The 25,951-nt window shown below is 37.4% G+C and overlaps 1 protein-coding gene across 3 annotated transcripts in view; it reads left to right on the forward strand.

Annotated features, from left to right (window-relative positions):
- The window catches only part of SLC9A3 (solute carrier family 9 member A3), a 55,840-nt gene that overhangs the window by 15,278 nt on the left and 14,611 nt on the right, over positions 1-25,951 (forward strand). For all 3 annotated transcript variants that reach the window (XM_069809285.1, XM_069809284.1, XM_069809286.1), the window contains exons 2-8: positions 11,463-11,765; positions 16,938-17,098; positions 19,170-19,248; positions 20,073-20,250; positions 21,145-21,365; positions 23,331-23,533; positions 24,575-24,664. In XM_069809285.1, coding sequence (XP_069665386.1) covers positions 11,463-11,765; positions 16,938-17,098; positions 19,170-19,248; positions 20,073-20,250; positions 21,145-21,365; positions 23,331-23,533; positions 24,575-24,664 — 1,235 coding nt within the window. The remainder of the gene's footprint in view (positions 1-11,462; positions 11,766-16,937; positions 17,099-19,169; positions 19,249-20,072; positions 20,251-21,144; positions 21,366-23,330; positions 23,534-24,574; positions 24,665-25,951) is intronic.

Genomic DNA, 25,951 nt, shown 5'->3' on the forward strand with positions numbered 1-25,951 from the left:
TCCTGCTGTTATCATTGTGTACTTCACCTCTCAAATGAGGTAATGAAGGTATGAGAGTTAACATATTACTTAATCAGAAAAGCTGTAAGGACAAAAATCAAAAGCCATGTTAAAGCACATTAAATGATAGCAGTATCTCAGAGCCACTTGCAAGAAAAGATTAGAGTGATATAATTTAAGCTCCACTTCGCTCTTCTTAAATCTGTGAAAAATAAACCATGTACCTGGAATTCAGAGCAAAATTACTTCCTTTATGGGCAGGAATGAGTGCATTTGGTAAGGAACTGTGTGATGTCTTCGGCTCTCTATTGCCTAAGCCAGAAACTCCCAGGCTTGATGGTGAAAATGGTGCTTTCTTAACCTTCTGTGGAACAAATAGACAGAGTAGTGTGCAAGTATTGTAACATGAGAATCCTTGCCTATTTCTTTCCCACATATCACTTTGCTTAGTTCCTTACCATCTTCTTTCTGACTAGCACTACTGATGTTAAAAGAGCCATTCTGTCAGTAAGCAAAACTCCACAAAGGGATTTGTATATGGAGAAACAGGTGAGTGAGAAGTGATTTCACCAGAATTCTTATAGCAAAAAGCTTCTACTTGCTTCTCCATTTCCTGACAAAGCTTTGGAATCCCAAATCCTTCACTGAGGAGCTTCCACAGCCCCATAAAAATCTTAGGAAAAGACTGTATCCTTTACCTGTTGTCATTCTGGACACCTTCTGGCAATAGGGAGTGTTTCTCTCAAAAGTGTTTCTAATGTGTTAGCTAAAAATAATCTCATCTAGAAAATCTGAGATTATTGAATTCCTAGCACATATAAACAACATACTTGAGTTTCTGAAATAACGTACAAGAGTTGTAATCCATCATGAAGCTCTTCTCTTATCAAGCTGCTGGAGCCTTTCCTCCAACATAAGACTGGCAAAATTTTGAAGCCTTGCAGGGTGCACAGTAGTATTCACTTGTACTGGAAACTTGCCAGGTATGTTTTCTTAACTTCTCTGAAATTAAGTTTGTTTTCAGTTTTAAGCAAGAGCTACTTGACATTTGTGATTTTTTTTTTTTGTCTGTGGGCAGCACTGCTAAACTTGAATACCCTAATGCTTATTTAATTTACTGCTGTAATCAGGAATACCTCCGCCATAATCCCATGCTATTCCAGTTGTACTAATTAAAATCTTGCCAGGGTGGAATGTAGGGGGCAGGAAGCAAGACGATCTACCAAGGCTTGAAAAAAAGTGCTTTCCTACCCCATGACTTGGAGCAGCCTTCACAGCTATTGCCCCTAGACCTTAGGCTGTAATTATGTCCCGCATGCCCTTCCTAACGGGCAGCGATCCTTACTGTGCCCTGCAAGAAGCAGTACTGGGGAAGAACAGGAAATCCCTATAGTATAAGGAAATTTTCTGAGTTTCAACCTACCATTGGGATTAATTAAATTATTTCTTCTTCACCTTCTTTTTCTTCTTTGTCCAGTGGACTTGAACCAAGGAGAAGAACTGGTTCTGGTTTGCATTCAGGCTTTGGTAATTCTTTATGCAATTTATCATGACACCAGAAGACCTGTTTCCATATATTACTAGTAATCCATTTCTTTGCGGTTCTTTATCTGTATGAGCAAAAGCCAGAACATTCCCGAAGGGAGATCTTTGTTTTAATTCATTTATCATATTAAAGTGAAGGTCAAAAGGAAAAAAAAAAATCTAAAATTCATAGTGTGAAGTGAGTTAACTCAGCATTTCTTGGCATTTTCTTTCTTTAACTCAGTTCTCCCCATGTTACCGGAAAACAGTTTGGTATTTTAAAAATAAAAAATTGCTTTCACTCTCTGACAATAAATTTCAGTGAATTTTTGAAGTTAATTTTAAAGTTGGACCAGTTGCAATGTATACCAGTAATAGAAAGTAAATTCTTCCTTGTTTTCATGCCCCAAAATGCTTTTTTAATTTATGCTGTAAAATCAGCTGGATTTTTAGACCTCAAGCAATCATTTTAGTCAAAACTACCTTAGCGATCAGAAAATTACCGCTAATTCTACTTACAGTTATTGTGACCCTTTAACATATAATTGGAAGAGGTTATAACAGAAACATACTATTTTTATTCCTTTGCATACAGAGTAGCTCTAGTATGTAATACCCTTCAGCTGTGCTTCTTTATATTTGTATTCAGTATGGAATATCATGTACTGACAGTGTCCTAAACACAGAACACTCATAGTAACCCTTAACTGAGTTCAGTCTGTGAGGAATATTAACTTGAGCAAGAAGATTGTCTTTCAAACTTAATTCTAATACCTTTGCATAGGAAATGAAGCAGTTTTATGATACTTTTGCTGTCCTGTTTTATATCCTCTACTATACTTCAAGGTGTTTCTAATGTGTACTTTGCTCTCATTTTGAAATATTATTTTTGACTGTTCCCATTTTTCTTTCAGTGCTGTTCAGTTCCATAAGGGCCAAATGCTACCACACTTGCACTGCAGTGGGACTGCTCCTTCAAAAAAGAACTATTTGGCATAATTATGATAAACTGTACCTGATTGTTTAAACTTCATTATGTTCTAAGTGCTTATAGAGGTAATAGTTGCTTACTCACACACTTCTTTGAATTTGGCTTGGGGCTATCTTGTTATGTTATGACCTATCAACTGGGAACCTTGACCTGTATGTTGGTTGCATTTTTAATTGCTAACATTTTGTTAATTGTTCACCTACGAAGAACAGCGACCTAAAATCTCCTGTTTAATGAGCTCATTACAATGCTGTACACTTTGTAAATGGTGATCATTACATATGTGACAAATAAAGAAAGCTTTCTGGAGCTGGATAAAACCAAACTCAAACCAGTTCATCTAAACAAGTTAAATACGAAGGACTTTGTGCCTTGCTTGGGAAAAATATGTCCAAGATTAAGTATGAATAGTATTAATCGTCATGTTCATGTAGTATATTTTAAGACAGTACCCAGGGACCTATATAAAAAATGGCTTTTACTGCTTATTGTACAATACATGTATATTATATCTCTGAGTTTCTTCAGATTTAAAATATCTCTGAGATATAAAATATCACTGAGGGTTTTTTTAATAAATCCTTCAATTTTTGCTAGATTTGGTAGAAGCACAAGGTACTGATTAATAAAATAATTCAAGATATTGTTTAGAAGAAATTAGTAAAAGCTTTTTCTTTAAGGGTTTTGTACCACTTGTATGTAAACAATACAAAATGGCAAAATCAATTCATAAGACTTGCAGAATACCATTGTTGCAAGGTCCACAGAACAGACTCTAAAGGACTATAAAATATGCTATCAGTCTCCTGACCATGAAAAAAACCCCCGAGCGCCCTTTGTTGATAAAGATTAGAAAGGCAAATACAAGTAATAATGATCAGCTTCAGCCATATCAAGTCTGCTCAAACACTTCCTGGACAGACTAGAAAACCAGTTCCCTAATGCTTTGAATCCTTGCTTCAACTGAACCACTCGTAGAACAAATGGAAGATTTTTTTTCTTTTTTTTTTTCCCCTTGATTTAGGCCTAAATTCATCTGCTAATAAGGCAGGGGGTAGAACAGTTACTGGGTGGGTAGGGAAAGGACAAGATAAAGTGTGAAACTGTAAGAAGGTTATTTGTGGAAGTCACTAGAGTTTAGTTTTTGGACTGGTCTCATGCAGGGTTTTGGGTTTTTGTTTGGTTTTTTTTTAATTACCACTGCACAAAGAGGTTAGGTATCCTACTGAAGGTTTCTGATGACACGTTTCCCTAGGCGTTGTCAGTACTTATGTAGATTTGGCTATTGTACTAGAAAAACATAATCTTGAGGACTAAGGGAAGGGGTGAAATACAGTAACACCAAGGGCAGTTTCCCTCAGGGACTAATGACGAGAATTTCTACATGAGGTTGTGAATGAGAAGGAGGAGAGAGGTACACATCTGTATGAAGCGAATACAGGATGGCTGTGAGTCACCAGTGTGATAATGAATCCAGGATGTAGCTGAACTATAGATTGTGATAGGAAATTATTAATGCTGTTGGACCTGCTTCTGCTGTGACTCATGCAGAACAGTCTGTATTTCTGGTGACTCTGAGTCCACAAAGGTGAACTCAGATTGAAACAGACAGAGAGAGCTGAAGTGAAGACTGAAGATAAGTGGTTTAGGTTAACAAACCAAAGACAAGCAACAAAAAGAGAAGATGTTTCTCTCTGTGCTTATAGAATAGGAAATGGAGGATTTAACATTAGGGAAAAAGAACTCTTTAAGAAAATTGGTATCACTGTCCCAAAGGAAAATGGATATGAAATAGCTGTGAAGAAGTTTAGGCTAGAAATCAGAATGAAGTCTCTAACTGTGTGACGAGGGCTGCTGGTGTGCCTTCACATAGGCTTAGCTGGAGCAAAGATCCTCTGAGATGAGGATCATTAAATGTGGTGGTGGGATAACGGAGGGCCTGGCTACACAACCAAATAGCTCTTCTAGTTCTTACAGTCACAATTAATATTCCTAGATCCTCTGTGCAGGCTACTTAAGCAACTGTAATTAGTTGGAAGGTATGCCTACAGCTATGCAGGCAAGAAATGCTGTGTTTGGTAACGTGGCAAGGGTAGAAAACTTACGTAGTCAAGTCATGAAGGAGATCTTAAAAAACAAGATCCAGTACAACTGAGGTCAATGCACAGGGATGCAAAACTGGCACGTCATATGAAAATAATAAGAGTTACAAGGGTAGAGCCAAAAATGAAAGACATACGAGTATAAAGAAATCAAGTATAGCAAGTGCAGGAAGTTTATTAGAGAAGTAGTAGGTGGGCAGGACTGTTGAGAAGTAAAGGGAGCCATAACAAAAGATAAGAGAAATATAAATACAGGAAACTTCATTATGCAGGAAATTGTATCAAAAAGCTTCTCTTAGTAGAAGAGTGGAATAAGTAGAGAGTGGACATATCAGAAGAGCGTGCTCTTGAAGAAATATATCACATAGGAATTAACACCAAATACTTAAGGACAAGTAGCAAAACCTCTGGAGAAATTTGAGATTAAAGCTGTAGAAGTATAAAGAAAGTTGCCCATGAAGCAGAAGGTGACTGAAGACTGGAAGAGAGCTACCCTTCCTTAAAAAAAAAAAGAAAAAAGAAAGAAAGAAAAAAGAGAAACACTAATGGTCATTATTGTTAAGTAATTTTCTAAATAATTGCAACAGCAAAGTTTCCTAAGGGGTTTGTACTGTCCGTTGTTTAAGAAACATTCACTATTAGTCGAGGCTAGGTGATGTGCAGAATAAAACTGCTGTACATTGCCCTCAGCATCATAAGGGGACCACAGTGAATGCTACTGGCAGCCAATAAAGATCAGGGATTATATGAGACTGTTAGTGAACCAAGAGTTAGAAGTGATTTTAAACCAGTGATTGTTCAGCTTCTTTTTAGGTGTTGGGGAGGTCAGGGTATCTGCATCTCCTACATATACAGCTTAATGAGAAAAATTGTCAAACACTAAGAATCTAAAATAAACTTTTAAAGGAGTTTGCAGATAAAAAACAGGGGAAAAAAAAGGCAGAAAATACAGAGTTCTCTCTGCCCCAGCATCTACACAGGGTTCCTACACCATGAATGCTGCAATTTCTGTCCAGGGGCTTGCGCAGGCCGTATCACGCATTTCTGCAGCACTGCTGCTGCTCTCCTGGTGTGACAAACGCACCGTTGGTGTGAGCTGTGATCCACTAACTGGCTGCAGCTAATGCATGGAGATATGGAGCAAGAGAGCAGCCAGGGATGCATGCTTTTCAGGGATGGTGGAAGCAAAATGATCCCTTCTTGAAAATGTATGCTCCGTATTATATTTGAGACAGTGTGGCCATTCCCTAGTCAGGCAGACCAACATAATAGGAATCGATTGGGACTTAACAGAGGCTTTTGGACTGCATTATTGCCCAGCTACACTTGATCAATTTAGTTCACAAACTGGTATTTGATTATACTTTGAGCTGTTATACAGGCAAGGTAAAGCAGATTTTTCTGTGTGTGCTATTGGAATATATTTCATATTTATAATTTTTTTTAAAGTAATAACATATATCTGCAGGAGACACAGCTAAAAAAAAATGCAGAAAGGGTAGAACCAAACAGTTTTTAAATAGAATTCCCCCTCTATAACACTAAGGAGAACATGAACAGGTAGGTAAGAAATGAAAATTTTGTGCTTGCCAGTCAGAGTCCAACTGCTGGAAGATGTTTAGAAGAAAGATTTCCCTTTGGGCAGAATATTCTTTTGTGGAATTTATTCATGCCTTCTCTTAAGCAGCTTCTGTGTTGTGCCATTACAGGAACTGGATTATATACTGCCTTGGAGATACTGTTATTTGCATTGCTGTAAAGTAAATGTAAAGAATCATGAAGCAAAGTTTGCAGCATGTTGCTCTCACTTTGGTCAATGGCAAGGGTTCTCGCCAGTTACAGAGAATCAAGTATTGGATCTCAAATTAGAAGCACTTATGACTCAATTTAATATAACTTCATCCTTATAGGTGAAAATAAGAAGTCAAAACTGAAAACTAGAGTAATAGCATACTATCAGTGCATCTTTGACCCACTAGCAAAAATGCATACAGTAGACCCCACACCTGTCACTAGCAGTAGGAGGAGGAGTTGAAAAATCTTTGCAAATTCATATCTTTTGGGATATGAATTTCATGGGAACTATGGAAATGATAATTCTGAAAAAAGAGGTTGAAAATCTTAATAATCTAAATTATTTTCTGATTCCTTGGATTTTATCTAAAGATACATGGAAAAGAAACTTCAGCAGAGAATTACTAGCATTATTATAAGTCAGCTCTTGATTTTTCTGGATGACCTGTTGCATACTGTGCACATGCAGTAGGTTTTGTGATTGTCTGGGACAGTGATATTAGCTGAACAAATTATTTCAGTGTTTTCAGGGCCTTGATTTTACACTAACAAAGTTAATGGAAGTGTCATTAGTCACTTGGGATTGCACTGAAATGACCATATAAATCCTGAAATTTAACAGTATATTAAATAGGTAGTTTCAGATTTTTTTTTTTGCAGCTCTGTATTTTCAAAAGGTGGCAAATCTGTCTCGAATTGTTCATTTCAGCTGGAAACAAAGCACAGAATTCTAGAAGAACTAAGTCATTTAAGTGTTTTGCTTGATAAACAAAAATCAGTATTCGTTGAAAACAGGTGCCATTAGAGACAATTTGGAAAGAAATATGGGAAAACCCTATTTCAGAAAACTTTTGTGTGTGTGTCTACAAATTTAAGTGACTTCAGCATGAATTGTACATTATCTCTTCTTTATTATTCTATTATTTATTATTCTTGCTCTTTAACCAGTCCTTTCTGTCTTCATTTCATTTAGTGAATGGGAAGAAGGTTATTCTGTTGAATCACTTCTTGCAAAGCAGTCTTAGATGGCCTTAGAAAGCATCAGGTAGTTCACCAAATGCTGTAAACTCCACTGAAGGATTTAATCTAAGTTACTGTGTTTTTAAAAGGTGATAAAAAATAACTTGCTTCTTCAAGTGTATTTCTTTCTTTGAGTCAAAGGAAACTGGTTCCAGCCATCAAATCATAGATTGCTAATTTATTTTGTCTTTCTCATCAGATATGTTAAATGTCACAGTCCGTTTTCTTGGATCTCAAAGGAAGTGTCAGAGAAAAAATTCACAGGAAGTTTATACTATGTAATTATTTCTTAACTTTGTAGAATGCTTCTAATTCAGCAGTGCTCAGCTTGAATTTAAACATAGTTTACCCACTAGCCAGCCCAGCCCACTTTCAAGCAAGGTTTTACATGTACTGGATAGAAGGCACATGTTTAACTTTTTCACTAATACTGTGTCTAGACTTACATAAATGAATTCTAAATGATAAATGTTAAAATTTATAGATCACGAGATTGCCCTGTGCACTGTTTTTTCTTTTATGCCATGGTCTGTCTACAATTTTTCTTTCTTTGCTCTTTCCCTCTCCTCATTAAAATATATCTGTATGCTTTTCATTATTAACAGCAGTGAAAATAGACTCAATTTCATCTCTGGGTCCCTCACAGAGTAATTGCTCTGAGCAGCACTGCATGCTCTCCTTCCTGATATTTGTAATTTCTTTCACAACAGAATCAAACTAAACTCCTTGTCCATTATTGCTGGATTGTATTTTACTCCTCTGTCAGATGAAATGCTGACATGCTAGACATTTAGATGTAATTAAAGCTTCCCATTCTTCTGCTTTGTCATGGGGACATAATTCATTTTGTGGGACTATTCCTGGATCTCTGCTAAGCAAGTAAAGGCAAACTTTATGAAATGAATGTACTGTCATTATGTCAGTTTGTAACACACTCATAGTGTATTAATTAGGGACATAACTTCAGGATAATGAATTGTTAAAAAAAAAATTAAGGAGTGAATTTGGAATCAATCTATCTCTATCAATTTCTATAAATGTAATAACTACTCATAATTCACAATCTTGATTGAATACATTTTATACACATAGCCAGAAAAAAAAATAATCACTGTAAGTGCAAATATCAACTCAAACATCGGTCTATGTTCCAATTGCATCTTAGTCTAAAGCTATTTCATTGAATTTCATCAGTTGTGGTATTTTCCTTGTACATATTTCTATATTTGTAGACACCAGGATTCTGCTAATCATATTGCATACTATCTGCCTGCAGAGTTAGCTCGGCAGTTACCTTAAAACACGTAAGGTCTACTGTTCAGATTTTGCTGGGGCCAAATGCAAAAAAGAGAAGAAACTTCTCCAGAGCCCCATTTCATGAAATAACTTTCCTGTCCACAGCCTGCATTCCTAAACTAACAGAGTAGAAGAATTTATTGCTGATAGTATTAAAATCTGGTACAGATAACCAGTCGATTAGAGTTAAAGGGAACACAGGCAGATAGGATGTAGCTGATTCACTGGGAACATTGGACTTATAGGATGAGACAGTGTTATAACCAAAATCAGGTTGGCTTCCCAGCACTCACTGGGGGAAACTGGTTTTGGTTGTAAAGGTGAGAATTCTACAAAACATGAATTTTTAGCTGGACATTGTTTTTTTTCCAAATGTCTAGTTCTGAAGAGTCTTCACAGGTTTATTTTAAATTTTTAACTTCTTGTAGTCATGGCTTATCTGCAAACATAGGAGTAGGAAAAACAGACTTGGGTTAGTAAGACTAGCTCAGCAACATTCATTTTCAGGGATAAGGAGATAATCCCTACTCTGTGAGGTGATAAATTAGTTGATAATTCACTGCCTGGAAATTCAAGGAATCAAGAATGACCAGTAGGAAGGACTTTTGAGAAGTTAAATGCTACAATTTATATACATGGAATAGTAGCTAGTTTGTTTTTCTTAATTTAATTTCTTTTTTTTTTTTCTTTTTTTTTTTTCAGTGCAAGCCCAAGGGATTTTATTATAAAGAGAGGAAACTAACTGGGAGAAACCACAGTGTTTGTTTCTGTCAAGTGTTGCTCAGCTATTGATTACATGGCACAGATGATACAGGAAACTGGCATGGTTTAGCCAACTTCACTGAATGCAGTTTGTTTTCACGGGATCGCTGTTGTATTAATCCCACCCTGAAACTATGTTCTAACATGGCTTAGTTTTCAAGTCTTGTCTACAAACACTTAGGAACATCTACATTCATGCTCATTGTTGGTATAGGCAGGCTGTTATCATCTTTCCTTTTGTATCTCCTATTCTGATGAGGCTGTGGAGGTTATACAACTAGTAGGAACCATCTCATGGCGGGGCTACTATAATGATGGGTGATGCTTCTAACATTGCCTGTGTAGATGCAGCCAAGACTAAGACAGACGGGTCAGGAATGGGGCCCTTAAAACACTCTAAAAGGTAACTAGTAAATGTTTGACTAGGACAAATACTTGGCTGGGAGGAAAAACAATGGTCTTTCAGTAAAGTAACCTGGTCTAAGATCTCTGCATAGTCATGGGAAAGATTCTTCCACTATACCTTGAAAGGCTGGAATTCTTAATGATGGCTTCTTGTCCAAACCAGTTTTGAGCTAATTTGCCTTAGCATTGTAAAAGCTCCAACACAGTTCTAGGCTGATGCTCAAACCAGGAGAAACTTGGTGGCTTTTAGTGGAATTGTCTTCCTAAGGTGAAACTCACATTTTCAACACAAAGCTATATAAGTAAAATCCCATTTATTGGGTCAGCATCACAAAGTGCCAGGGTTCAGACCATCTGGGACACATCAATATTTAAGATAAACTGAAGGAAAAGCTCACAGAAATCCCAAGGAAGTCACTTAGCACACCTGTGCTTCCTTATTATCAAACACCTTTGTCACCTCCTCCATTTTCATGTTCCATTTTTCTTTGTAGACTTGACTTCTCTCTGTTTTTCTCTCTGCTTTTTTCTTCTTTTATCTGATACCTAACAAGTGCACTATAAATTATGTTGCCACATATTTTTGCAGTCTTACTTGTGTTTCTGTCATCTTGAACAGTCTCTTTTTTCTGTCTTGGTTTCGCCATCTTTCTGTCTCTTCAGATTCACTCATTGCACTGTAATTTTCTCTCCCTCTAATTATTGGCTAGTTTGCTAGTCTTACCACACCATACCATTACATTTTTTTCTATAATACATACCATATACTATTCATCTTTATTAATAGATTTGACATACTACTGTAAGATACAGATTTTATGACACTGTTTATACAAAAGAAAGTAGCCTGTTGCAGAACCATTTCCCACAAATGTATCTGTATATGAAGAAGGCACCACTAAAGCCCCCATTTCTCCAGAAAGTCTCTGAATTAACTGAAATCCTTACTAGGGAGATTTTGAGGAAAAGGCCCAAAAAGGATCTCCCATGATACCAGCTCCGTTCTGCTCCTGCTGCAGGCTACATTGTCACGTAATAGTCTTCACAAATTTAAAAAGAGTTGTCTTGAAATTAGTTCTTCTTTCAGCATTCTTCTCCCATCCTCCAATAAACCTGCTAGTACACTGATCATTTTTAAAGACAAATGTTGGGAGGTCAAATGTGTATTTTTAGATACAGAAATAAACCATAAAGCCATATATTTCCAGCACTTCTACCATTTCTTTTCAGTCTTGCACTTACTGCTTTGCACAGAATGCCACCTTTCCCTAAACAGATCTTTTACGGAGAAGAAAATCCAATAAAGGAAATAAATGTCATGGAATATTGGTTTCATATAAATTGAAATATGCTGGATCAAATCTGAAAATCAACCATTTTATTGTATTTTGTAAGTGGCTAATGTTCTGACAGTGTCTGTATCCCATGCACTCCATGCATGCTTTTGGGTCCAATAACAATGAAAGCAGGAAGTTTGTGGGAAGTCAAAATTGCCAGCTAACAACAGTTGTTGCTCAAATTGTTTCTCCATTCCAATTCTAACAAACTGTTTTACTCTTTTCTTGCAGTTTTCCACTTGTCCCACAAAGTCACTCGGGTGGTTCCAGAGAGCGCTCTGCTGATCGTTCTTGGTCTCTTCCTTGGTGGCATCGTATGGGCAGCAGATCACATTGCCTCCTTCGCCCTTACACCAACCGTATTTTTCTTCTATCTGCTGCCCCCCATTGTTTTGGATGCTGGATATTTTATGCCAAATAGATTGTTCTTTGGAAATCTTGGCTCCATCCTGCTGTATGCTGTCATTGGGACAGTCTGGAATGCTGCCACAACCGGTTTATCTCTCTATGGCGTCTATCGGACAGGAATAATGGGTAAGTTTGATCTGTGAAGGAACAGTTGTGAATGCTGCTGTACACCAGCTGTTAGATGGATGATACTTTACAACGTAACAACTCTTTTCAGCAGAAAGATCCAATTTTAATGGGAGCAATTTGCAGTATTTTGGCCAAATTTAAGAATGATCTGAGAAATCTTCTCTGAAGCAAGCACAAAAGGGACTTGAACCTGTGTCTCTCCTATTTCCCTGCTCTAAATTTGTGCGTACACTCTGGGGATAAAGCTCAGGATTCATGCTGCTAATGGACATCTGGACACAAATACACTCTGAAGGGCTTGTTTCTTTCTGCTGTGATAGAAACCTTCAAAGTTACCGTGAAACGGAACTGTCTTCCTTCAGTCAGTTTTAATATTAAGTAAGCAGTGGTTGCTGAGTGGGTATGTATGGATGACACATCTCCCTTTTTGTCTTCTGAGGCTGGAAATTGTAACTGAAGACCTACAGAGCCAAGTAGCACACTCTGTCTTAATTATACTACAATATAAGGGCATGAGGCTGCTAGAAGAGGCACAGAACAGCAATTCTTAATCTCCTCAGCAAGTGTGGCATGCACATCAGCCATGTACTGCCACCTGAAGAACAGTAATTCACATTGTGTGTGGATTGCATGTGTTTTGAAACAGGCACCCTATCTATGCTTTTTTAGTCTCTTTACTGAAGAAGCTCAAGAGGCCTTCTAGGACAAAATTCTCTTAGGTTAATGAGTTCTAGAAAGTACTTACAGGGCACATCTGAGTGCTGCTGAGAGCAGTACAGACACAGCGTGCTGCTGCTGCTGCGCCTGTGCAGGCTGCCCATCGGTTCTTGGCACCCAGTGCTGAAATTCGGGACTGAGCGAGTAGTTCCAAGACTGCGAGGGGTACGTGGTGGTGTACAAAAGGCTCAACAGCTAGTCATGGGGCTGATCTCCAACCACAGTGGTACACAATTGGCTCAGAGCAATTTACTGCAGCCTTCCTTTTCAGCCCAGATAAAACGAGTGCCTCAAATGGCAGAAGTTGCAGATGTTGCAGAGAACATTTTTGTGATGAAGAATTAAACTATCAGCTGATTATTACAGAACTTAACATGCTAGAGTCTTCCAGCCTCAAAAATGGCTCCCTTTATCCAGCATGGGGAAGTAGGAGAATTTGAGGCTGGGTTCTTTGAAACTGAGCATAAGAGTGGCATATCTGTTCCATCCATTCGAAGGGAAACCTGTGTTGTCCTTATTGGAGAATCCCAGTCTGGAAGAACTAGGCTACAGACTTGTTCATGATACTCAAATTACGTAACTACAGATGGTTCTAATATAGACATATATGATAGATTTAGCTTACATTTCAGATATTTACCTTACTATAACTTACATTTTATAAGTAACAATTTTTCTTTAGAAGATACAAAGGTGACAGCTCAGATGCAGGCACTATTGACTTCTGTAGGTGGGTAAGATGTTTTGTGTGCTTTCAGCCTGTAGGCACAATATATTGCATCCACAATTTCACATTTATAGTTAAACATAGGTCTTCAGGAACAAAAAAGATGACAAAGGGATATTGCTATTGCAACAGATTGGACAAGGATTTCTTTCTTTAAATAACCAAGCTGCTTGGAACAACTTAAAAATATGACCAATTATATTTTATTAACACCTGTTCTGGGAAATATAATGAATGATCATTACTTTTAAAAATATGTTGATAAAATTCATTAAAGGAAAAGCATTGACCTCTTTATGACATGTGAAATGGAAAAGTCAAGTGTTTTCCTCCCAAAATTTTATTTTAAGTGAAAAATCCATTTATCTCTTTCTCTCCTCTCAATCCATAAACAGTTCTCAACTAACTGTAAAAGCTGGATTTGATGGCTGCATGTTCTGTCTGCTTCATCATTATGCAAATCTTTCAGTGACAGTATATACTAGAACTCTGAGCTTACAGTTAAACAGGAAAATCGGCCCCTGCCACAGGTCACAGCTGAAGTTCTACAAGCTAAAAATAGGGATGTTAACAACGGCAAACAATAAACTGACATGGCTGGTGAATTTAAATGTTTAGAATGGGCGTTAATTGGTATACTGTGGGGACCTGTCTTTACTACCAAGACATATTATAACCTCCTGGAGTTCTAATTTCAGCTGTGGAAAAGGCCAGAGACGCCTGTCCCTGATTCAAACTATGTCATTCTCCAGCAAAGCTAAGTAGGACTTTAAAATATCTACATGACACATACTTACTAATCCACTAAATACATTGTGTTGACCTCCAAGATGCCAGCAAGATCCGAGCACCACGCTTTGTGAAAAGCCTTGCTATTGTTACTTACTCGCTGAAGATAGGAGAATGCTGAGTTACTCCAATTTCTAGAAGAGTTCATAGCAGCCTCTGATTGAAGTTCTATGACATATTTTTGTTTCTACCCCACTTTTTCTACAATTGGAGTGAATAATGCTAAAAGTAATATCATTATATCATTAAAAATGTAGGAATGTGTATCCTATAGACTAAGATGAACTAAAACCAAGTTACTTCCAACTTTACCATTGAATGGGCCTTAAGTACTGTCCATCAATATGAGAGTGCATAACCCAAACTGGATTATATAGATTTCCTACATAAATAAATACAAAAGCAGCTCTTTATTTGCATTCAGTATCCTTATAGATATTATAATTGCAAAAGAAGAAGAGGGAAGGTGATGATAACAAAGAAATCCTTCTTTAGAAGTGAAATTAAAAGATCAGCACCTTAACTATTAACCAACAGCCGTACCAGTCTGCTTGCACAGAATAGGAAGAAGTTTCTAATCCTAAATCTTTCTGACTGATTGCACCTAGCTCTTCATCGTCTGCTGGAGAACTAACAGATGCAGCACTTCTCTGTGGAATAATCGTGGTTGTGACTAATGCTTAGAAGAATTTTTCCTGTACAATCTAGGTTATAGTGACATGCTGAGTATGTGAAGAAGTCTTAAACTGAGCCCAGCGAACTTACCTTGCTCAGGTGTCACTGCTGGCAGGTAGTCAGTCCAGACTCTGGTGAGCTGGAGGAAGTGATGGTCATGTATCACTTGGAAATAACTTGCATTATTAGTCTAAATAAAAGTCTGATTTAGAAACCCCCAGCCTCTTGAAACTGCTTTGTAGGAATTAAAGATGTGTCCTAACCTTTCCATAAATATTTGCTCACTAGCTTTGCAAGTCTTCAAAGAATGTACCAATGATTATAATTGGTAACATATAAAAAAAGATAAGCAATCTCAGTGAGCCTATTTATTTTAAAAGCTTACTTTCTATTGTACCCTGATATCTGATAGTTATTGTCATTGGGCTTGTTCCTTCCTTAAGCATGGCAGAGAAGAACAACATTTGATGGAACCATTACTTAGATTCAGGTTCAAGGCTGTTCTCAGAATTTTTGGCACAGACTTTAGTTCACTGTTTCAAGCCCTCTCTCGCACTGAAATGGATAGATTCAGTCCTCATTCACAGCCCAATATGTCCAAGAGTGAACAAGACTATTTCGCTTTTTGAAAATACAAAGTAGTTCTATGTCTGTGCAAACTATGAATTTCTGTTTACAGGGCCTTACCAAGGTCCCTATAAAATATATGGAAAACATTGTAGAAGCTCTGATTGGCAGACAGCACCTAAGAGACTATGTACTTCTGCAGCTCCCCCAGGTTATTGGCCATTGTCACCACCCCAATAGGTTGTTGTCTACTCCTGTCTCTGGCTGCCCATGTAAGTGTCCTTCTCTTGAGTAAATACGCCCATGCCATTTTGTATCAACACTATTTGGAATCTAGCTTCTGTTTCAATTACCCTTCAAGCACTAAACATTCTGGATTTGAAAAATTGTCTCGTAAGAGTTCTTGCTAGAGGAGTGGCCACGTTGCTCTGGAAATACCTTACAGGCAATATTGATCCTTTGACTACGGCTACTGACTGTCATTGTCTGACTCATCATTTCCAAATCATTTAATCAGATGGATTTCTCCCTCACCTGAGGGAGGTATATAAGGCAATAATGCCTGATACAACTGTCTGTTAATTTTGGGCATGGGCCTCTGCACTGTGTTCTAATGAATGAACTCTCAACATATTCCTTCTTTGCTCTTCCTCCTATAATTTGGGGTTTCATCACCTCTTAATGAACTTTGCTTCCTCCTCCATCCATTGATGAACATGAAGGGAATTTTCCTGTTCTCTACCCTTTCAAAAACCTGTTCCCCAGAAAAAATGACTGGGATACCACTCTTGATTGCATGAAGAGGGTAAATTTTGCAAGATATTTAGGAAGCTGAGCACAGCCATCTTTGTGGCTCTCCCTTTTCTGTTACTTTTAAAATTACAGTGATGCTTGTCTCAGCCTGTTTGCATAACTGAACAGAATGACCTTAATAACTAAAAAAAGATTAAAAAAAAAAATAAATACTGGGTTACTTTGTCACCAGAGTTTTGTAGTTCCAAAACTTTTGAAATCATTGCCAAAATTCCTAAGGCGCTACAACGCAAACATGTTGAGGTACATTTTAGTCCTTCACCTGTTTTTACGGTCTGCTTGCGGACAATTTAACAGTGGCCTCATGAATCATAATTTGGGAACAAGTGGCTTAACTGCACCTATCAATGAATGTCTACTTGAATAAGGTGGCCACAAGTGGTGTTTAACTGCACTGAGGGCAGTTAAGCCCCACTGTAGCAGTTCTTAGCGACCAAGAGTCCAATTTGGCCTGTGACCTAAAGTTTTTTGGAACGCTTACTTCAGGAGTACTGGTATATTTCTCTTACTATCTTGACAGTTCTCAGTTATCATGAGATAATATACACAAGTTTGATAAACCATACCACACACAAATACAAAGCCAGTTTAGATCTGGAAATACTTATCTCAGGTGACTTGCCTTAAGAACCATGAGGACTATACCGTACCCAGAATCAACTTTGATCCTCATGGGCCAATGCTGGATCCAACAAACCTTGTAGGATACAAGGTGACACAATGCAGAACTTGGTAGGTAGTTTCTGTGCCATGCTTTCCAGTTGATGCCTTAGGATCCGTATTTTCAAGGATTTTGCATTATCTGTAATATCACACTCTGTCATTACTCTAGATAATAGAGAGCTGACTCCGCTTATACTTTGTTTGCTTTGTTTTTGAAGGCCACCTGAATTCTGGACTGCTGGACTTCCTCTTGTTTGGCAGCTTAATTGCCGCTGTAGATCCTGTAGCTGTTCTGGCAGTGTTTGAAGAAGTCCATGTCAATGAAGTTCTATTCATCATCGTTTTTGGAGAATCACTTCTGAATGATGCTGTAACTGTGGTAGGTAAATTATATATCCCAAACTCACCCAAACTCTAGAGGGTTTCTTCTGACGTGTGTTTTCCCCTTAAATGAAATACTGTGTCATCTGTGTTTATCTACTCATGGGCTAGCGTAGCATAGCTCATGGTGTTCTCTCTGTCTTGCTTACAAACACTGTATTGCAAAGATTAAATGTTTGAGCCTGAAAGCTATTTGGAGCCTGTAAGTCACATAAAAATATACAGTCCTGGGTTGGATGAGCATAAAAACATTTAAAATTAAGTTTCAGGTGTGTATGTTTTATCTGCCTTTGCTGTTGAAGTAGGGCTTTCATGACTTACCAAAATTAGTTCCAGGGATTTTAAGCCTTTCTTTGCTGTTGTTTTTTAATGCAGATACTCTTTTCTGCATGTTTCCATTATGCCCATAATTTATATGCATACCTCAGATATATAGACAGTGAGAGAGAGAATACTCACCAAAGTGCTTATGCCTGTTCCCTCTCTTTTACTTCAATCAGATGTTTGTCAAACAGATATATAACAAAGAGCCAATTTGGGAAAAATAGTGGGACATTTTAGAAAGTTTGGGTTGGGTTGGGTTTTTTTGGTAACGTTAATTTCTGGTTGGTTTGGTTTTTTTGGTTTTGGGTTTGTTTGTTTTTCATTTAGAAAGAAAAGGAAAACTTAATAGACTTCAATAGACTTAAAACAATCCCAAATTTCTACTGATGTTTTTATTTTGATTGAAACAGCCTTTCTTTTCACACAAAATTTTTCTCAGAATAAAGTAGTCAATAGTTTTGTAGTACAGTGCTAGTGGGCAGGGATCAGGAAGTCCTATGGCAGAAAGATGCTGTGCAACTGAGTAGCTGTAGAGCTTCAATTTGCTTCTTGGATCATCTCCTATTCCTGCTCCTGCATATCTCCAAAGGAGGGTAAGACGTGTCCACCAGGCTCAGTGACTTAATTTTTTGCAACCAAGGCAGCAAGGCACTGCAAGGTCACTGGCAGCAGCCTAACTGTTCACAGGAGTTTGAAAGTGCCATTTAGGGCCTCCAGAGAAACCTAACTGCCTTTAGATATCAGTCTCATCAGTACTTTTGGGGTATTACTGGAAACAAATATTAAAATAAACCCTTGATGAACTCAAGTATCAACATCACTGGCTCTCAGAAGGAAAGGAGTTTTTGTTACTGTGAAATGAACACAAACACTCACTCTACGAATAAAAGGAAGTTTGATTGTTGAAGAAAATCCAGAAGAGAAGAGTAAGCATGATCAAGAGTAAGAAAGTTTGAAACGACTGCAGTTCTTACCTTGAAAAAGGAAAGACTGGCGGACAGAAGAAAGTGGATGATGTAGCATTCTTTAAAAGTAAATGTGTGAAAGACTACTGTTACAGAACAAAATAACCTCTGTGCCATGACTGGGGTAAATATGATAAGAGTTAAGCTTAGCTGCAACAGGGAAAGCTGAGAAAGCCCTAGTGAAGTTCTCCTCCATCACTGGAGGAATTAACAATAGATGAGACAGGCATGTGTCAAGAATGATGCTCATACAAACCACCTTAGGCAGGGGTATGGATAAGATGAATTCTTTACTTTCAGCACTATCACTGTTAGTCAATTATTTTAAAAGCTTTAGAACAATTATTATAGTTTATTCTCTTTTATGTTCAACTTATTTTATGTATGTTCAACATATTTCAATCCAGTATCTTACTATTATCTTAAGTGTCTTATACAGGTGATTAAATAGATCTGCCAAATATCTGCATTTTTAGAGTAAGAAGTGCTTTAGAAAACACAAACACATCTAGATGTAACAATGCTTCTTATAGACAGAAATAATACTGAAGAAATCATATTGAAATGGAAAGTTGTTTTTTTTAAATTTTTGTTTCTTCTTGCTCCACTGCATTTTTTCCATTTTGAGAAATTCAGAAATCTGTAAAATCTTCTCCCTCCACACAGACTTTCCCTCAATCATACATAATTTCAGAATTCATAATGTTGGGGCCCATAATGAGATTATTTTAATAGGCTTAATTCAGGAGCAATATTAAGTTAGTCTACTTTTCTTTTCAGGTGCTGTACAATGTGTTCGAATCTTTTGTTACAATAGGTCCAGAGAATGTGACGGGGGTTGAATGTGTCAAAGGAATAGGTGCGTAGAATTGAATTCCATATCACATCATTGATGTACATATGCAGACTTTTAAACAAAATATTATTTTTATTATGCTATCAGTAACTGTTCTTTTTCAGCCCTTTCCCTTGTCACTCATATGTCCATATATGTGGCATAGACAAACATCCTAAGAAAATAAATAAGTGAATATTCCTGAATATTTGGGAAACTTAATCAGATTTGTTTTCTTCTGAGGAGACTCAACAGATGCAGAATTCAGTTGTTAAGACCACCAAACTTGACAGCTATACATATTTTCTTTGTATTTTATAACATGTCCTTAGTTTCAGCCTATGCTGCTCCTGCATTCCAGGAAAGTTGAGATTGCATATGGGCATTCTCACTCCTTATCACTGATTGCCATCAAATAACGTTTGCCAGTGACTATCAAGAAATGTTATTTACCTAAAAATTTAGTTACTATTTTCCATTCCAAGCATGACATGATACTACATTATCTTATGAATCAACGTTTTAACAGTGACTTTGGCATATTCTATAATATGCTTTTGGAAAACCATTTGTTTATAGAATGTGGGGAAAAAAATTTTCAAAGAAATGTAGTGGGTCTTGAATATGCCTAAAATGCTGAGGCTTAACAGAAAGTAACCTTGTTTTTTCTAGAGAATGCTGCATTCACATACCACGTGCTCAAAAGCCATCCATGTTGTTGCATTTTAGAAATAATTTTTGATGTGTCCTCCAAAATGTTCTCTGATTTGCTGGCCGTACAACAGAAGAGAACTAGTTCAAACCATTGTATTTCTACTCTTTAAGCTGTGTTTGGTTTTGTTTTTCAGTGTCATTCTTTGTGGTGAGCCTGGGTGGGACACTGGTTGGCATTTTCTTTGCCTTCCTGCTGTCATTGGTCAGTCGTTTCACCAAGCACGTGAGAATCATTGAACCTGGATTTGTGTTTATCATTTCCTACCTGTCCTACCTCACAGCAGAGATGCTTTCTCTTTCCGCTATCCTTGCGTAAGTCTCTTTTTATTACTGCCTGTGAAGGGGCTGAGAAGGGAATATGGTTTTTAAAAACACTGAAAAGAAAGACCTAAATTATATAGGACAGCTATAGAAAATTACACTCATGAAACTTATGCTGAATATTACTATCATCACACTGCAGTAGATTATAGTTTGCAAATACTGTCATTCAGCCTTGAAAAGGAATGCAAGTTTTCCAGTATCTGCTCTGCAACATGAGAACTTCCTTTGCAAAATACAGACTTGACTCTTTCCTCTTTGTGATTAATAATACTTCAATAACTTACAGTTGTCCATTTTTATTGACAACTTTCCCTATACTTTGTAATTAAAACAATATTTTTCTAAGGCATTATATGAATGTCCATTGTTTGCTGCTCTCACTGTCTTGAATGGGCTGTTAAGTTTTGCCTGTCTTGCCTCTTTTGGCTTGAGTACCTCTGTGGTCTTTCTTCTTTTGGTATCCATTGATTCCTGGGATACTTTTCTTCTCAGTTTTGCTTGTTGTGTTTGTAGATGCTACAGTGAGTATATTCAAGATCTGAAAATCTTACTGCAAACAGATCATTAGTTTAAGATGACGTATAATGTAAACAAAATTAAAATTTTGCATGTAAGGCAGTATTTGAGGTAAAGTAATCTGAAGAGAATTAAGGTCTGTTAGGATCTAATGAAATACTGTCTTCAGACCTCTTGGGGTGACCTCAGGATGAATGTTTGAGATATATGCTTTTTACCTAGCTTTGACTCCACAATGGTTCCTGAGTGTGTTTTTTCTTAGGAATTAATGGTGGGGTTTTATCACTATGTGACAGACAGATGGAAATATTATTAAATGTTACAATGAGTATCTTCTGAACAATTGCTTCTCTTGTTTTTTTCTAGGATAACTTTCTGTGGCATCTGCTGTCAGAAATATGTCAAGGCTAACATATCTGAACAATCTTCTACAACTGTAAGATATACCATGAAAATGATGGCCAGTGGAGCAGAAACTATTATCTTCATGTTCCTGGGAATTTCAGCTGTAAATCCAGAAATCTGGACTTGGAATACAGCTTTTATTCTGTTGACTCTGGTCTTCATCTCAGTGTATAGAGTTATTGGTAAGGGGATGATCTTCTTCCTGTCCTTGCATTGTATTGTTGATGCAATCATATATTCTTTTGTCAAAAAAAAAAAAAAAAAAAAGAATTTGGAGTTCTAGACTTGTTCCTTTTAAAATATTCCACTTATTTTAGTTGAATTTATGGTTGGTTTTAGGTTAGGAGGGTAGATCTCTACAGTAAGCTTCATCATATACAGAAAATATAGTAGGATTTCACTTTTGATCACATGTGACGATATGAGTAGCCCAACAGTTAACATGAATCACCCAGTGGGTAACCTTCAGTGACCCAGCACATGGTATTGGCAAAATCTCCCAGTGAAATGGCCTTTGTTCTTTAACTTGCAGCCTAACAAAAGATGTGAGCTCTGTCAGCCATCTCTTTCCTTCAGCTCTTTCAGTTTGGTAATAAAGAGATTGTCTTAAGCTAATTTTACGGTTGACTTCAGGTTTGAGACACACAGTGATGTAAGACCATACATAATTACACCACAGGTTCTCTGGCTTAAGAAATAATTCTCAGGGACTGGTGAAAAACTGAGTAAATAAGACTGTGGCAGGTAGGGATTACCTACTGTCAATTTAGTGGGCTTATATAAGTTTGCAAACATTTCAAAATACCAATGGCGATTTGCCCAACTATGTAGTTCTACTATTTAATCACTATTTTGTGACATAGCAAAGGGGCTAAAATCACAAAAAAGGCATAGAATGAAGTACTTCTAGAGAGTAACACACATAGTGATTTGGTGTATGTACTTACATCTGGGAATAAATTAAATGGGTTTGTCTTGAATTAAATTAAAATAAAAGGTAACACATCTACCTAGGTAGCAGTCTTCCTTGACTCTGTATTCTTATTCTGTTTAGAGATTCCTGTGCTGAATGAAGGGCCTAGCCCCATGTCCTCCCTTCTAAATCATCTGTAACCACTGTTCATTTAGCCACCTCTCAGTAAGCACTGATGTGCATGAGGTGTTTAAACGAGTTTTCAGTATCTTGACTTTGTGACTTCTTGTATTCCTGGAATGAGTGGTTAACAATCCTGTAATAAGTGTGATCAATAATTAAATAGTAAATATTTAGCAATAACAATATGTACCCCTTAAAGTAATTGAGCTTAGACACTAATAAATTACTAAAGACCTGATGATATTGGGCTGTACATAATTTCAGCTCTCATACCCTTGGAGGAGTCAGATTGGTGGCATGAATTCATTTTCAAGGTCCCTTCCTCCAGAGGCCTTGCTTACAGTGATACACACAAGACAGTCTTCCCTTAGCACAAGTTCAATGTTCTGTAAAAAGAGGAATATCTGTTTTGCACTGGTTGACAGTCTTGGCTTGCGGCAGTGGGACACACACGCTGTGCCGCTCTCAGAACAGTGAAGCTGTTTTCCTTCTGTACGGTGGGAGCTCTGGGAGACATGATTTCTAGAGCTTTAGGTCTCCTACAGCAGGCAGCATCTCACCTGTAGGCCTGAAAGACAGTGTCAGCAAAACTACGCAACCCTCTTGACACAAATGTCATTTTTAGTGATGTGTAAAGAGTGCCACACTTATCCCTAAATCAACACTGTTTCAACCCGTTTCTCTTTCTGCTAAAAGACCCTGTGGGTATCACCGACTAGGGTGCTAGAAATATTACCCTTTCTCAACAGTGAATTTCAAAGGTCAGCACAAAGCAGAATTTCACCTGTAGTGCCTTTGCCAGTGGGCAGCGTTCTCGGAAGAGCCGCTGGCTTACAGAAGCAGCTTCGTCTAATTGCTCTGGCTGAACATAAAGGGGAAGGTACCAGGTGGACCTGCCCTCCTTGGCAGCCTAGCAATACAGAGGGAGAAGTAGGTGGTGTAGAGAATTTGTTACGAAAGCAGGCTGGTGGTACCGTTTCTGTTACGGATGGGTGGGATATTGACATTTTGTAAGGGTATTTCTAGACATGCTGGCATTTGTTTTTTATAGGTGTGGTTTTACAGACATGGATTCTTAACCACTACAGAATGGTCCAGTTGGAGATAATAGACCAGGTGGTGATGTCATATGGTGGACTACGTGGAGCGGTTGCTTTTGCCCTGGTTGTACTTCTGGATGTGAACAAAGTGAAAGAGAAAAACCTGTTTGTCAGCACAACTATCATTGTTGTGTTTTTTACTGTTATTTTCCAGGTAATTCAACTTCTTAAGCATGCTTCTTGCAAGGAGAAGGAGTCCCCCCAAAGTACCGACTGCTTAAAGCAGTTCTCAGCTGAAGGTTGCATATTGTTTCACTGAACTGAAAGCATAATTGAATTTGTAATTTTAGTAACAAAGGTCCCATTTTATGTTTTCATATGGCACCACAAGGGACAAAACACAATTTCTCTGTGCTAAAAAATGTTCAGTCTTAGCTGCTTGGTATTAATAGTGCTCAAGTTAATATCTGATTAAACATCCTTCACCTCGTGTGAATAACTTTAGGGAACAGTCCTTTTCATGGGCAAATACAGTCATTAAGCTGATCTACCTGAGCCTAAGTCCTTGTTTTAAAATATAACAGTAAGCAGTGGGACAAGAAAGTATTTAGCATAAAAACAAAATAGCACTTCCTGGATGAAAAAAACAACATTAATTTAAATGGGGATATGTCGGTACATACTAGCTTGGAATTTTTTCTCAAATTTATTATAGAGAGTTTAATTGCGATCACAAACTCCTGATACATGCAGAAAATACCACATTCAATGGCATAGGAAAAACTTTAACCCTTCCAGTACCATATTTTTCTTATAGAAGATATATTTTTCCACTGTTTTGTGTCTTTTCAAGACTTTGTAACAGGAGCTGAGGGTACTGCATTATTTTATCATCAAAAGTGGACAGAGATCAACTGAGGAAGTATGAGAACCACCATATAACATACAAAAATGCTCTATTTCTCTTTAACAATGACCAGCTGGTATTCTTTTTAAATTCAGGTTTTCCCTTCAAAGAGAAATAGCAGACTCCTGCCAGCCCAACTCACTGTTTTTCCTGACCCCTTTTGGAGGAAAAGCTATGCTGTTGTCCATAAATCAGGGATAGATGACATGAAGCAGGGAAGAGTTAAGCAACTCACTAAGGCTTGCACATTGAAACCATCCTTGAAACAAAACAGTAATAGTGATAATAGTAATAGTGATAGTAATAGAAATAATTCGTAAGTATTTATTATCATGTTTCAATCCTTAGGGACTGACTATCAAGCCTTTGGTACAGTGGCTGAAAGTGAAGAAAACGGAACACAGAGAGCCAAAACTGAATGAGAAACTTCATGGCAGAGTAAGATATTTTTAAACAAAACTATGGTATCTTTTGCATTTTTACAGAGTGCATTAAGAAAAACAAAAACTAGAGAAAATTTCTTTTTGGAAGGGAGGGGAGAATCAAATTCAAGTGCAAAATCCTTCAAACATTTCAGAAGTTATCTGTAGGTTGTAATTTGTCTTTGGGTTGAGTCCTGTGAGGGGATACTCAACTGAAGGTTCTGGTCTTTTCACTTGAGAATTCAGTGGGGCTGACAGTACTATGGAAACAGCACGGCTGGGATATGCTTCTTACTCTTCAGCTAAAAGAGGAGGACATCTGACTGAAGATCACTAGGGCAAAACACGTGGAAATAAGTTTATTTTTCCTTCTTAAATATTCTTTATTTATGGAAAAGATATGAAAGCAGGCTTTGTAGTTTGCATAGAAATGTAGTCTGCTGCCCAGTGCAGATGTTAATTATATACTGAAATTCCACATTAATGGTAATAGTTTTAGTTCAGTGTGAATGCTGTGTGCGCTTGCATTTCTTTAACCTTTTAAAAGACTTTGAACCATGTTCTTTTCCAATTCACTTTCACACAATGTTATGAAGTTTTTATTCAGTAGAAGATAACATACATTTTCAATACAAATATAGGTTAGAGGACGGAAGACTTTAAGACATCTTTCATGGCCTTCTTTAATCCATAAATTTTTCAGATTTACACAGCTATCCTGCATTGAGTATTTTAACACATTCTTGTATGAGCTTCTAATCTTGTCTGTTTTCATGTTGGAGGTTACCTGAAGTGAATTAACAACTTAGTGATGGACAGGGTTTGTTTCTGAGGAATTCTTTAACACACTACTGAATAAATACATTATGCCTTTGTTATCCAGCAATTCAAATTCCTATTTCTGTTCAAATATTTTACTATTTGAACATCAGGATTCTTCCCCCAGGTGAAGAAATACAGTCTGTCTACATTTATGGGATATACCTTTACGTGTCAGTTATTAGTGCAGGCCGAGCAGTAATGTTAATCCTAACACTTTGTAAAGTTGTATGTACTGATTCACCGCTTCCTAGAATAATCTAGCAGATACTGTCTCAGGAGGCACAGCGCTCCTAGAAAGGTATAAATTGCAGCCTTCAGAGAGAGGGAGCACTCTGTGTGTTCTCATGTAGTAGGAGGGAGACAACTTCCTTATAATACAGTTTTCTCCACTTCCATGTCAGGTATCTCCTGAAGACAGTAATTAATATTATATTCAGGAATAATCCATATCACCCATGTTGTTCTAAACCTAGCGTGCTAT

This window comes from Haliaeetus albicilla, chromosome 21 (genome assembly GCF_947461875.1).
Source record: "Haliaeetus albicilla chromosome 21, bHalAlb1.1, whole genome shotgun sequence".
Lineage (NCBI taxonomy): Eukaryota > Metazoa > Chordata > Aves > Accipitriformes > Accipitridae > Haliaeetus > Haliaeetus albicilla.